General features: G+C 27.3%; 1 protein-coding gene across 27 annotated transcripts in view; it reads right to left on the bottom strand.

The window, feature by feature from the left end:
* Positions 1–711: 711 nt before the first annotated feature.
* The window catches only part of LOC102672923 (TLD domain-containing protein 2), a 194,062-nt gene continuing 178,841 nt past the window's right edge, over positions 712–15,932 (bottom strand). For 26 of the 27 annotated variants that reach the window (XM_031508465.1, XM_006611362.2, XM_006611364.2 and 23 more), the window contains 3 exons: positions 4,988–5,269; positions 4,239–4,408; positions 712–4,068 (listed from right to left, as the gene is read on the bottom strand). In XM_031508465.1, coding sequence (XP_031364325.1) covers positions 3,933–4,068; positions 4,239–4,408; positions 4,988–5,269 — 588 coding nt within the window. In that variant the 3' untranslated portion in view covers positions 712–3,932. Of the gene's footprint in view, positions 4,069–4,238; positions 4,409–4,987; positions 5,270–14,022; positions 14,305–15,932 lie in introns of those variants that run through there. The other variant, XM_031508470.1, reaches the window with a different exon arrangement.

The following is a 15,932-nucleotide window of genomic DNA, read 5'->3' as shown; positions in this document are numbered from 1 at the left end:
GAGTTCACATGTAAATGAATTGTAACTAATCATACAAGAAAAGTGAACCATTATTCAAAGGTTAGGATCTCTTGATTTTACATATGGTACGCTTAATCTACAGTTTTTTTAGTGGAGGCAGTAGCGTATATATATTCTGGATTAGACGACGATACTGTGCAAAGAATATTTGATAAAATTCGTTTCGTCATAAGAACAAGAATTCTTCCGGGCAGTTCACTTTTTATTTTTAATAACCTTCTAATAATTTTTAGTAATAATTTTGAGTATTTTTTAAACAATTAAATAAATATTATTATTTTGAAAAATAATTTGAAAAAATACTTTTTAAATAAAACAATTAAAAATTCAGATTATATTTTATATATTGTTTTTAACAATTTTGCTAAAATATAAAATTATAATAAGAAAAATAAATTATTGAATCAAAAAATATAAATAATCATTCTTCATATGATTCTTCATATGATGATAAAAATCATAATAAAAAGTCATCAATAAAGAATTAAACATAAGGAACAAAGTGAACAAAAGAGAAAACAAAAAAAATTATTTTTACATAGACACACATCATCTTTTTTTATTTCATATTACAATATTACACTTATACCATGATCTTCGGTATTTAAAGGCGAGGATCGTGAGTCATTTCAGAACAGAAAAGAAAGAGAAAAATTTGCCATATACAAATTTACTTCGCATCTCTTTCCATTTTTTTCTTTCCTCTCTTTATCGTTGCTAGAATGTTCTCACATTCTACATAGTTTGTATTGTCCTGACTGATTTACATATATTACACATTATTATTAGAATTCCATTGAAAATCACACATCTTTTATTTTTAATTTTTATAACTTTTTCTCTGCCACGAAAGAAACAACTGCCCTAAATAATATACTTGAAGCGAACTTTATTTTATTGTTTTTTCTTTGTTCTTCTTTTTTAATTCGTTAGTATCACAAGTACGTTTATACAGTACGTATTTTTGTTCTTATAGACATTAAAACTTTTATATGTCTAGACAATGATGGTGTACAATGTACTTGAAAACTATTTCTAATGAAGCTTGTAGGATAGCTACATAATTTGAATACATATATTTTTGTGCTCTTCATAGCTGCATTTTCCCCGTTTTTTTTTTTTAAATAATTTTTCTTATTTTCTTTGATTAAAAGCTTATTCAATGAAATTTACTCCGTTTTAAACGACGATTTTATTTGTTAGTTTTTTTTTAAAGTGCGTTTTATAACCAGTGCACGGACAGTGTACTCGTTTAGATTTACGATTTTCGTTTCTCTCCTATTTCTATTTATGCATTTATTCGAACTTCATTTCATGTGTTATTGAATATAGTAGAAACAATAGTTTCTATTATATCGCATTATGTTGCTTTTCTTAAGTTTTTTCTCGAATGAAAGTCAATGAATGGTTATTATTTTATTCGATTAATTTCATCATAGAAACTTTATAATTAAGTTTTAAAAAAGCAGCATTCTATGGAAAGTCGAAAATCGTAGAAATATTACGAGAGGAAATTGTTTTTAATAAAATGGAAGTAATCGTGTGTCTCACTACAGTATAAAATGCTTCAATTTTTTATTTTTTCTCGATGTCTTGTTGTGAAAGTATTAGAAAATTCTTTTCATAGTACAAAATAAATTTGCTTTCAAACCTAATTTTTTGATCTGATTTAGAAACAAATCAATTTACATAATCGATTAAAATCTACATCTGTCTAATTTGTCTAATTTTCTTAAAAAGTGTGTTTCCTTTTATAGTTAAATAATACTTAATATCTATCATTCTTTTTCATTTTTCTTCATTCTTTTTCTATTTTTTCAATGATAAACAGAAATTCATATTTAAAAAGCGATAGAAACGGTAGATTCTCTCGCGACAGTCTATTGATTCTAATTAATTCACATAGTAAGAGACTATAAGCTCAGATAATTTTTTCTGGTCGTGTGTGGTTGTGTATGATTGATATCGATTTATTGATATTCAGAGCCGAGCGAAACGCTAGACGCGGTATAGAAAACTTATGGTACAATATTTTGCAAAATTCTTCCTCTTCTTTCAATGAAACATAATTACATACCATCTTCTTAATATGCCTATCTGCAAATGCTATGAAATGGTATGTATTCTGATTCATTTCTTGAACGAGAAAGTTATTAGGATAACAAAAAAAAATACCATGATGAGACTCTTTTTTATTGTCTGAGTTTTGCGCGAAACTCTTATGAAAAAAAAAAACATAAGAGCATCATCACAATAACATACTTTCTTTCCTTCGGCTCTGATACTTTACTTCGTAGATTAAAACTGAAGTACTATGTGTAAATATGTGTGCTCTATAGCAGAGGGAGAGAAAGAGAGCGAAGCGAGGCACAGGCGTGTGTTCGTTGTGGTCACTTGAGACACAAGAAGCGAACGCGCTGCTCTTCTATTCGCATGTTTCTATCTGTTCGCTTTTCTTCGTGTCAATAATATAATCGGTACCATGCTTTTAATCTCTTTTACGATCTTTATCACTGTAATATTGTTAAACGCGTATAAGATCAGTACGAACTGTTTATCTTCTTCTAAAGCTACTTTTGCTCTCAGATTCTAGAATCGTTTTACATTCAGAGTATCATTGTATCGATTCGATTGATGTATGTTGTTCAAATATTTTCGAATCGTGTGTACACAGTACGTGTTTCGTGTACATATATAGATAGTCAGTGTGTGTCTTTCGGGATATACGTGAGACAAACTACACAGAGTGTCTTCTGCAACGTGTGTTTCTCTTGATTAGCGTGGTATTATATACTGTATTTTCTTCCTTCATTAAAATTAATTTTTTTTTTTTTTTACCTTAAATGATTTCGTAATATATATATTTACATTTATCTATCTACAATAACTACACATCAACAAATACGGTTAGGTTAGCATTCTTATAGTGTTGTGTTTGTATCATAGTATTATATCATCAACATCATCATTCGATTCATGATTTTCTTTCGTCTTTCTCTCATTATTGATTCTCTCCATCGTAGAGATATATTTATTTTCCCTTTCAATCTCGATTACCATTCACTCTTTCATTTCATTCTCTCTTTTACTCATTATCATCAATCATCGGAACAAATGAACGATTGCATAATCTCTAAAAATGATTCATTATTACTATTATCATTAATATTATTATTATACTCGCGACTAGTTCGAAGGCAATACCACGATCATAATAATAATCATTATCATCATTATTATTTTTATCTCATTATTATTATACGTAAGAAATTTATGCCATCGTGGTCGATCCTTCGATCTTTTACTCAAACGGCACGCGATTATGTGAAATCAAAATTATTAATTAAAATAACGACGATTCTTTCAACGAAACATATATATGCGTGAATATTTTATATATATATAAAAAAAAATAAATACGCAACTTAAAACAAAACGAAAAACAAACGATTAAACGAATTGATCAGTTATAGTCATTTGCAGTCCTTAGTTTAAAGTTTCTGACCTAACTTGTTAGGACCTTCTTTCAGTTTTTCTCCATCATTATCATCATTACTATCCTTCTATCTTTTCTCTTTTATCAATTTTTGTATTACCTTTCTATAAAAATCACAATTCCATTATCTTTTTTCTCTCTCTCTCTCACTCAATGTTTTCTATTAACTTTTAACAAAATACGTCTAGGATTTCTGTTTAAAAATCTATCGACGGTAATCGAGCTAACTGGTAATCCCGTTAATCGATTTTTTAATCTCCTCTGGTAAAAATGTCTCTCAGAAATATTAATAATTATCCTCCATATGTTTTGATACTTTTTCGACAACGATCAACCTCCACGCGAGATTCGGGATTCAAGTCATATTAGGCTGTGGTGAGGGCGAAATCGCAGACAAAGAATACAAGGCTGTGTCCTATATGAATGCCCAACATTCTAGCGTTTTCACTACGAAATCTTCTCGGGGCGCCAATGGTTCATTTCCGTATGTGCTACACGATTGTGTCCTGCCTTGATAAAGATCTCCATCCAGCCACAATCCAAATTTGCCACTAGAAAACAATTGCCAATTGTAAATATAATTCTAATTTTTATTCTAAAATTTTGTTAAAACATTATTGAATAATTAAATTAACACATATATTTTCTTCATAAATTCCAGACATTTTTATAATAGACACATTTTATAAAAGATATAAGATCTTTCTAAAATTCTACTTACTCTCCAGCACCGATGGCGAGACTCTCATTGTTACCCTTGATGAAATAGAGATTATCTCCAGTCCAATGGAATGCCTGGAACCTAGGCGTGAACTTGAAAAGAAGGGACTCACCGGTTCCGTAAAAATGATCGCTCACATGCAAAGAGCACGAAGTCAATGCACCAAATACCTGTAATGATATAACAATGAATAGATGATTCATTATTCCAGTTATAGCTAATAATGTAATGAATCATTTGCCTTGAGCATTGCAAGATTATATAGAAATGAAAAGATGATACTGGAGATGACATAAGGTATAAGATTCAGAGAATTCTTTATTATCTAATTTATTCAATATTATATTATTATGTAATCTGATTTGTTGATTTTTCAGCCAATAATTACATTTATATTGGTTTTATAAGAAATTATTAATCAAACCTGTATCTCTTTTATATAGATTCTTCTTTTTCTACAGTAAATGTCATGGTTAAGTATATTTACAATTATATTATATTTCAATAAAGATGGATATTATATTAACTAATTTAATGGAATATGAGATATAAATATTTAATACGAAATTCTGGAGATGTTTCAAGACAACGATAGTTATATCTCAAGATTTCAGTTTAGCAAAGTAAAATTTCAATCAGTTAATGAATCAATTACTGTCATCATTATTTTTATAGGTAAAATATGAAAAGGATTTCTTGGATTAATCCAAAAATTAAAATAAAGAATTCCAAATAATTTTAGAACTTACATTGCCTTCGGTATCCTCGATTACCAAGAGGATGGGACTTTCTATTTTAGCCATCTTCCTGTACATACTGTTTAGACTAAATCCATGCTGACTTGTGCTAAAGACAAGCGTCCAAAGGTAACCTTCCGCTCTGGCAGGTAAATGTCGGCACAATTGTTCCCTGTGCTCGTCACTTAAAATCTCAGTGACTCCTACCAGATCAGGAACGATGACATCATTGTCTATGGAGACTGCACTGTTTGTGTACAAAGCTCGTCTGAGCTCCTCGCTCATAGACAATACCTACGAATATAGAATTCAAATTTTAATAAATTGGAGATTTGATTTGATTCAAGAAGTGTCTTGGAAAATAGGATCTACGAGAGATTAAAGTCGATCGCTAAATTCATCGTTTTAGTATATTTTATTTAATGGAAAATTTTTCCAGAAGAATTTTTAATAATATTAATTCTTTAAAATAGGATCTCTCAACATTATTATCGAATTTTTATATGTACACAATATATATACAAGTAATTTTTAATCAAGTTATTTCAATTAAAAGACTCTGATATTTCTATAAAAAAAAAAAAATTATTTTAAGATTTCAATATCACTTGAAAAAATTTTTCAAAGAAAAAGTCTAATCGAAACTTTTAACATTTTAAATGATATTATTGTTAAATCAACAAATAACTATGTATTATACATATTAGCATTCGTTTGCAGGTATTTAGTTGCAATTATGAAATCCATGAAGTCAGAGAAACGAAGATCTTATTGTTGCAATGCAATTTGTGATTAATTATGATTAACGATGTACTCAGCGATGGGGATTTTACAACATATCGAAAAAAATATACATATGGAAAAGAAATTACTTGGTCACAACTATAGGAATAGGTTTCATTGATTTCTAAGCCTAAATTCTAAATCTAATACAACTAAGACACATCACTACGCATTCACAAGTGTGATATGTTGTAATTGTTGTTTTGTAATGTTCTCAGTTGAGTGTTCTGTGACGAAGATATTAAAGATAAGTATGTGTATATAACTATGAATATTTATAAAGAGGAAGAATTCCTTCTTCCATACTTCTTACATATCAACGCTATATTTATTAACTGCGTTCATCTTATTCTGCCTTGACCTTTCTTTCCAATAAACTCAGCAAATAATTATGCAAGTATCATCTTCGCAAATATTCTTCATGAAATACATCAAATCAATGTTTGAAAAAAATAATGATTCTTTTATTCATATATAAAAGAGAATAATATTTTATTTTAATTTTATAAAAATGTACTCATTTATGGAATTATAAAGGAATTTTACAAATAAAATATTTTCAGACAAATAAGTAAAATTATAACAAATTGTTTACAAGAAAAATCCTAAGACATTGTTTAAAAGAATTTACAACGATTTTTTCAATTTTTTCAGAGAATTAAAAAGAAGAATATTCTATTTTTACATAGTTGAAAAGAATTAATGCACATCCGAGTTTGATGAAGAAAATTTAAATATTTATAAATTAATAAGAAAAAAAATTTCACTTTTTCAAATCTAAAAAAGAAGATGTAAATAAGACTTATTAGATATAGAAGATTGACAAATCTTTGAACATGAAAAATTTATAAATTGTTAATAAAAAAAAAACTAGATTATAGTATATTATATATGGTGTTATGTTATTCTATTCAACGATCCAAATACGAACATGAATCATATTTGCGCACCTGCCTTGAATGATAACAATTTCACGCGATCGTCTCTTACAGGATTACGCCAACATTGACGCCCTGTTGCTTTGTTAAAGCTTTGCATCTCATCCATTAATATTACGAAATTTACATAACTTATTCGTTGACAAGGCAGAATATTTCGTACGCAAGCTGTTCTCGAAGAAGACATTTTTGGGAGACTTTTCTTTCGAAAGTGTTCATAGAATTCCCCCTTAAGAAATAATATAAAAATATGTTGTTCTTTAATTTTATAACAAATTGGTATAAAATAAAAAATATTAATATTCAAAATTTTTATTTAAATATAGAAAAGAAGTCTTATATTTAAGAGATTCAAATATTGTAGAAATATTCAAAGATTTAATAATTGAAGAATACCAGAATTCAAGAAATAAAAAATTCCAAAAATTAAGAATTCAAAATTTCAACGAGTCAAGAAATGAAAATTTTCAATTTGGAAACAAATAATAAAAGATTCAAGTAAAGAAATATTCAAATATTCAAAAATATAAATTTTTGAGCGAAGATTTTTATTCTTACAATTCTCAGAAGAATTCAAATAATTATACAATCATTCAAGAATTAATATCTTTGATATTGGATCAAGGAATAATTTCATCGATGATTCAGTCAGTATTGATTACATTGACAAGAATACGGTACGATATCTTATATATCTTACTACCCGCGCCTTTCACTAAAAAAGACGTAACGGAGTACTTTCCGGTACCAAACAAGTCGTAGTTAACCCTGTTTTTTACGTGATACGCATCAATTGAAGCGAGGCCGTGGCAATTAACACATTTCTCGTCATTTATCAAGAAACAAGTCTCGAGAAAAACATATTCGAATGAACTGAGACATGGGAAAACGCAGTAAGGCGCATGTATTGCATTGATTGATTTAACCACAGAATTATGAAGTTTGTTGTTACAGGATACAATTGGCAAGAGAGGCCTTGGAAATGATACTTTCTGAATTCAGTTCTTATTTTATATCATTGATTTCTTCCTTTTGACATGAATTACTCGTCATTGCAATCTAACACAGAGAAAGTTATTCCTTCTATATTTTTTCATTTAAATGAATCATACGATAAAATGGAATAGAAAGTTGCATTAAATAGAAGTGATTATTGAATGATTGTGATTCTATGAATTTATTTATTTTTTGAAACATATTTTATGTATTATTCTTATTTTTCTTGAAATCATAAACTGGAACATAAAATTATACATAAATTTATTCAATGATTATGTAGATTTATTTATTTATTTTTTTTTGCACAAATGTAACTCGTAATAATAAAAAATGTAACTCGTAAAGAATCTTTTTCTTTGAAATAGTAGATACGATAAAGTGGAATACAGAATTGTAGAAATTTATATCAGTCGTTAACTTTACTGGATAAAGTAATTTCATATATTTATCTACATTTTTTTTTATTTTCTGTAAAAGCAATTCTTGAATATAATCAAACACGCAGAAAATTATTCTGTTTAAATATTATAGATATAACAAATTGAAATATAAATATCGTAAATTTATTTCTTACTTTTTATTAAATTTATTCATCATTAATTTTTTTAATGCATCTTATGAAAATAATCTAATCCATTCTTTTTTTTTTTGAAATAATAAATATATTTAAAAGAAACGAAAGAATTTAAAAAATTACTTGTTTATAAATTGATTTTTTATACACAACAACATATAAATTGGAAGATAACAAAATGCATTCAATAATGTTATTCTAGAATATCAACATCTCGATGTATTCGAGCATTACGCATAGATAATATTATCAAACAAGTAACCTCATGACACTGCAAATTATCTCTGCATTAATGAAAAAATTGATGCTTAATCTCGAGAAGATTGAAGACTTATATCTGAAAGAATGACAGTTCATTTAGAAGACGATTATATTTTCTTATAAACAACTTTATGTTATATTTCTGCATGAAGTAATTGTGTATTCAATTTGATTTATAAATCACTTCTGACTTTTTTTTTATGAATATTTTTTATAAAGATAATTCTTAATAATGTCATTAATGTGATGCGTGATTTATTTATGCGATCATGATTTTATTGTCGATATTTTTTGTAACTTGAATTTATCGATTTTGATACCCTTGGAATTAATTACAATAAATTTTTTATTTGGCGTCTTCGTTAACAACAGATAATTGGTAAAATGGCACGCGAATGGGTCGAGGTCTTATGTTTATACGTACACCGCAAAAACCAGTTAGTCTAGAAACAAGCGTATGAGAATCGAAGAACAGTTATGAACGATTGACCTACGGAAAAATCAGAAAACATCATATACATTGATAAAGTTTAAAAGACTTATTATGACATTGTATCATCTAATCCATAGATTTGATTTTTTTAGATTAACGAAAAAGAAACAAACATATTGTGCAAAAACATTTGAAAGAATAAAAATAGATTTAATGATTTGAAAATATAATTCATAAATAGCAAGAAAACAAACAGAGAAAGAAAAAAAAAATTTTTTTTCTTTTTACACCATGATATAAGTGTCGAACATTAATTATTCTTCATTAATCAATAATGACATATCTGCTACTTTGATTTAAAATTCAGATTTCCCTGCGCAAGATCTTATCGTTTATCGAATCATCGTCCAATCGATGGCATAACAAGATTTCTATGCCATATCCACATGCGTCACCTCGATATACGATAACCGAGGTCGTGGCCAGGAATCGAGATGCAAGCCGAAAAAAATATTCAAAATGACATGTATATAAGCGAATATAAGCATATAAGATCATAGTCGCCGTTGTTTCTTACCATTTTATGGAACAATCATATTTCTCTGTTATCACGCGTCTCGACTGGAATTTTGAAAATAAAATTTCATGATTTATAATGATTCTTCTCCAAACCTTATATGTATATATTTTAAAACGTTTTCACTTTGCATCGACTTTAATAAGATTGAGGACAATGTTTATTTGCAATGCAAATTTTGATGCAAAAAAATAGTTTCAGAATTTGTTAAAATATAGAAGAAAAAAAACTTATTTCAATAAGTTTATATTTTCCTTTAGAATTCGAAAACAATTTTTAGTGTTAAAAATATCAATAAATATATCCTTTTAAGCGATTCGCCTTTTAACCATGTTACTACTTTAACAAATAAAAAAAATAATAAATCAACAGTTTTATATGAATCATATATAAAAAGCATATATTTTTTTTTATAAAATTTAAATAAAGAATCTTTTTGAAGAATATTCGAACGAAAATTTCATTTATTATAACCTAAGATTTTCTATCAATTAAAAATTCAACGATGTCATTATATTTTTAACTTCAAATGATGCATTTTTAGAACAATTTTTTTTATAGTTTCCGGCGAGGAAGGACATAGTTATCTCGATTTAAGATTTTCTTTCATGAATTTTTCCAGATGCACACTTGACTTCGGAATTTCACAACAAGCAATGTACAAAACCTGCGTCTGTTTCTTCATTTTTCTCGTTCTTTGAATATGCAATAGCGCCATCTCGCCTACGCAGTTCGATTGAGACAAAGATGGCTTCTCTTGATGAATTCTTATTCTCAGTTTTGTGCAATATTTACTTTATATCATTAAAACATTTTTTGTGCATAAATCTTGGATCCATGCATTTTATTAAATTAAGGTAACGTCATTGTATTATATTATACAAGCACATATGATTTATGCGCATATAAATATGTTTTATGTAATCTGTAATTCATTATCAATTCGATTCACTTGCCGGTAAGTTTATAAAGCAAATTTCATCGTTTTCGTTAATTGTACATTTATTGAATGATAAATGAGAAAATGTAAGAAAAATATTTTGAATTTTGATAATATAATGGATTTTGTTACTTCTCACCGACAGCATCCTTGAGGAATGTTGAAACACGTAATTAAGAATCATAATAGATTTTCTGGATTTTTCTGGATTTCCTTAAATTTTCGAAGATCGATGAATAGTGATTTAATTCTTTCTTTTCAAATTGATCTAATTTTTATTGTCATTTTTTTATATATGCTTATTTTATTAATTATAAGTGTCTTAAGTTTAATTTTTTTTGTTAAACTTCATTAATCAATTATATTTTAAAAATATCACATATATTAATTTCAAAAATAACAAGAATGTTTTACTTTGCACTTCACTAAACTTTATCCCTTAAACAGGTCACTGTTTATGTCTAAAGAAAAATTTTAACCTAACATAACCTAATCTAATCCAATATAATCATCTATCAAAGAAGCGGAATATTTTACAAATATATGTTTTGATTAATTCTAGATGACTTATAAAAGAAAATTTGACCGACAAAAACATTCGAAAAGTACAGCAAGATTTCAAAAAATCAAGAATCCGAGCGATTCGATGAATCGTTTGGTACTGAGACTCGAAAAGGACATTGGAATGGATCTCTCTCACTTGAAATGGCCATCGAACTTGGAAAAAAATCATTCGACGACCGTCCACCTTCGTCTCTCTTGTTTAATGTCAAGTACACGCGAATCTCGGCGGGTGTATCTCTCGAGGGACTCGCTGCGTCCTCGAAAGTATTATTCCCGATTGTCCTTCAATGCAGCTTCGCTGACGATGATGAGATGCTTATAAATTGATTTTTTCATTTGTTGTCTCTGAAGGTCCTGTTTTTTTTTCTTCGTTTTATTATTTGTATTCAATTGAGTAATTTGAGTAATTGATACTTTAATAATTGAGTAATTGATAATTTAATGATAATTGATTTATTCAATATATTTGAAGAAGAGACTAATGTAAATCGAAGAAGAAATACAAAATATATAAAATATAGAAAACTCTTTTGTAATTTTTATATGAAGGTTTTATTTAATAGGTAAATGTGGAATTTTGAGAATCGCATGAAAAATTTTTATTCCAATAGTGAAATGTGAATTTAAAAATAAAGTATGAAAATTTTATATTTGATACTTGAAAAAAAACATAGCAAAAAAATAATTTCAACAATAATATCAAACAACTATATATAAACATATAAAAACAATTTCTGGAATTCCATCATTCCAGAATTAAAAACAAAAAAACCAAAACGATTTATGAAAGATCGTTAAATTATACTTCCAAGTAGGTAAGATTACGTCCGTATCGACTTAAAATAAGCCAGAGCAATTAGTTACGCTACTTAGAAATATGAAGATAATTAAAAACACGAATATTCTCGTTTGATTTGTATAACGTCACGCATGTTTGTATATCATGTGTGATGCAGGTAGGTATCATTAGGAAATGAATGATAAAACGAAACAAAGAAGTATTTAAGTACCTTAAAAGACATAGATCGAATGTGAATGTAAAATCTGCTTTCATCTGAAATCGAATAATGAATATCTAAGTTAATATAATGATATGAAAATTTGTGTTCGGCAAATTTTTTGTAAGAAGTTTTTATACATTTTCTTATGAAAGATTGTCTGCATTAATTGAAATGAATAGGATAAAGTTGTACCAGTCTATAGGTGTCTCCAATGATCATAATTAAATGGGGAAAAAAGGAAAGAAAAAATGTTATTAAAGAATTGAGATAATATGTAATTGAATGTATAATTTGAAATATATATATGAAAAGATTTGAAAGAGATCCAAGGATTAAGTAATTTTAATAACAAGATTGATGATTAATGTAAATCTAAATGCATAAATTAAAGTTATTTGAATTAAATTATATGATACTATTCTACACGTAATGCCAAATTGAAATTAATCAAATGAAGTTCTTTTAACTGAGTTAAACACATCCGTACACGTTTTAAGTGCACGAAATTATGTAATTTAATAATAAAGCATAATTTCATTTTCACTATTTCATCTACGTGTTCGAAATAATCAGTACGACCTTTTGCACACAGTATTGACATAATCAAATTAATTTGAAGTAATTTGTTATTTGTATTATTGTATTTTTTTTAAAGCAGATATATATTATAAATATTTATTCGAATCATTTATTTTTCAAATACAGAGATGAATATTTTTTAAAACAAAAAATTAATGATGAAAAATAGAAATTTGAAAAGCATATGGATGCAATGAAAAAAGATGGAAATTTATTTATAAAAATGATGCAATTATCTTTATCATCCTTATATAAAGATTATATATATATATATAAACAGAAGAATTATTATAAAATTATTATAACAACATCAATTATTAGATTGTGAATATTTATGTATTTATAAGAAATTTAACTTCTTTAGAAATAATGTTTTCATAACAATTTTGATCTTAATAAATTTAATGCAATTATTATAAAAATAATTTTAAGAGAAGAGTAAGTATTAATATTTTATCTACATCATTTCCTCATTACACGTAAAATTATTCATTCTATTCATGTTACTTCATATTCATTTTGTCTCGCTTTAATAATTATCAATTAATCATTTCAAAAATTCATTCATTTTTCGTTTAAGATACGACATCTGCACTAATCCCGACATTTAATTCTAGCAATCATTCCATTCGAAAATAGAACATTAAAACGTTTCGATATTTCATCAAGCAACGAAACTCGGAGTACTTCTGAAAACAGCATCACGCAGAAAGCAATAAAAATACACTGGTACAGGAAGCTACCTACTATTTCAATATGCGAGAACTCATAGTAACTTTCCAAACAACGTTCCGCTATGATTATTACATATACAATTACATACTTAATGGAGAAATTGTGAAAATTATAACGAGGTATACGAAGACAATGAATTAATTTATTTTCATGATTATTTCGTTTTTATTCTCGATTTTTTTTTATTTTTAATCACAAAAGTTACCATATATTATTTTCCAAGAAAATTCGTTTAATTCAAAGAGAATTAGGATGTTTAAAGTTTATACATAGATCACGTAATATTATACATAGCTTTTTTTTTAATCGAAAATCTCATTGAAAAAATAAAATCAAAAATTAAAATTTTTTTGAATATGATATTTAAAACAGTGATAAAAACATTAAAAAAAATTTTTATAACATTTTTTTATATATTTAAATTAATTTTTTCCTTTCTTGCAGCATTTTTCTAATTAAAACGAAAAATAGTGAATGATGTTATAATTTTTCGTGATATATTCTGAAAAAAAATTGTTCCATAATATAATTAAAGATGAGTTATTTACACAAATTATTCTTTGTCCAGATTTCAAGAGATTCAAATCACAAAAATGATAAAAGTTTCGAGGTTAAGGTATGAAAATTTTTATAACCAAATATGTACTTCTTTTATCCACTCACCTTAATCAACAAAAGTGTTAAATTCTTTCAATTTTTTTGAAAATGTTCCGAGAAACGAGATCGATCAAGAATTTTCCTCTTCGAGCCGCCGTTTTATTTTAATCACGTGCACAAACAGACCAAAAAGTGTTCTCGCAAATTGAAACGCGTCCAGAAGTTGGAACGAGTGCCAGATGAATGTCGAAACGAGCGTTTCACGAATAGAGAGACTATTATCCGTCGTTTTCGAAGGTAACTAATGCCCGACAACGAATTTATATTTAACGTTTTCGACGTCGCTATTGATTCGTCAAGATTTTTACTTTTTCCTCAGAGATTTTGACTTGAACGTGATTTACATCTTCGTGTAGTCAAAAATAATTTTTAACATTTGATTTATTAACGGTGGTTTAATTTGGATTGAACTTGCGAATTCATGGAAAATTTGAAGGTTTAAAGAATTTCGGTTGGTTATTGGTGGAATAGCACTATTGCTTTTCTGTGTTGTTCGAGATTTCAAATTGAACGAGAAGTCGGTTGAAGTTCTGCCAAGGAGGATAGAGGAAGACTGAGGAAAACTTGGAACGAGATTCGATTAATAAGATATATTAAAGAGAATCTTTCGTAGAATCTTGAATATTATTTCTGGAAATTAATTGAAATAATTTCTAATGAAAATTGCAAATTATTTATTACCTTATAACCAAGAAATATTTTTTAATAATTGCTCTATATTAAAATATATCAAATATTATCAGTTTACTTATAAAAATGGCAATAAATTTAAATTTAACAAAGAAAAATATGGAATAGCCATATCTTGCATAATTCTTTAAAAAGTTTCATGCATATGCTTTTTGAAAGAATAACACATTTCCATTCCAAATAATTCTTAATTAATTTTTAAGAAATATTCCATAATTATTTTGATAAAAATATACAAAATATTTTAATATACTTATAGGCATCATAAAAGACATTGGATGTGACAAAGAACTTTGAAGAATATTCGTTTTGAAAACAACCCTGTCAAACGAGAAAATTTATCGTGGCCAGTCTGCAATCAGTGAACCGAGAGAGGCAAGGACCCGGTCTTTTTTCTTTGAATTCTAGAACGAGCTCGAAGTATTCTTCCCTTTTCAAAGTATTCCATCCCTCGTTTCTAAGTATTCTGCCCTCCGAAACAGGAAGAGATTCGTTATGGTAATTCGTGCGACACGGTTCATTGTTTCCGGTTATTGATGCGTGAATGAATAAAATTCAGCTGCTATACATATGAACTTAATACAATGTAACATAAGAGAAGGATGATTGAAAAAATAAATAAAAAAATAAATTTCAGAAATTGAAAAAGGTACGAAACATTCTTTCATGTTCAATATACTACAATTATTTTTCAATTAATTATTATTTAACTGAAAAAAAAAAATTAATAAATCTCAATTCATGGATTTCCTAAAATTATTTTCTATTGAAAAAGAGTGAATAATTAAAGAAAAAAACAAGTCTTCCGATAAGATTGAAAGAAAAAAGAAAGAAAATTGCTAAAATTTTTCAAGAAAAATCAAATTTTTCAAGACAAGCAAACTTTACATCACTCATTTTTATAACTATTAGCGGAATAACATTTTCAATCACTCCATTCTCAATTCCTTACATCTTTTCGATATTATAAATCATTTTTTCACATTGAAAATTGCTCTCCTTCTATTTTCATTTTTCTCATCCTATTTTTCTGTCACATAGAAGATTTATTTCTCGCGCGAAAAACCATCCCTCTTCACGATCGAACCCCCATCATAGGCCGCACCCTTTACGCGTATTACATTCGTCGCGGCTGTTTATTGCATAACTTTCGTCGGGGATCGACCGGATTCGAGTTCGATTCCATATATCGAACGAAGCTGGATTCTGTGAAAGGTGGACTTAGG

The sequence above is a fragment of the Apis dorsata genome, unplaced genomic scaffold, assembly GCF_000469605.1.
Source record: "Apis dorsata unplaced genomic scaffold, Apis dorsata 1.3 scaffold_87, whole genome shotgun sequence".
NCBI classification, from domain to species: domain Eukaryota; kingdom Metazoa; phylum Arthropoda; class Insecta; order Hymenoptera; family Apidae; genus Apis; species Apis dorsata.
The sequence above is the reverse complement of the archived record's forward strand: the minus strand, read 5'-3'. Positions and strand labels throughout refer to the sequence as shown.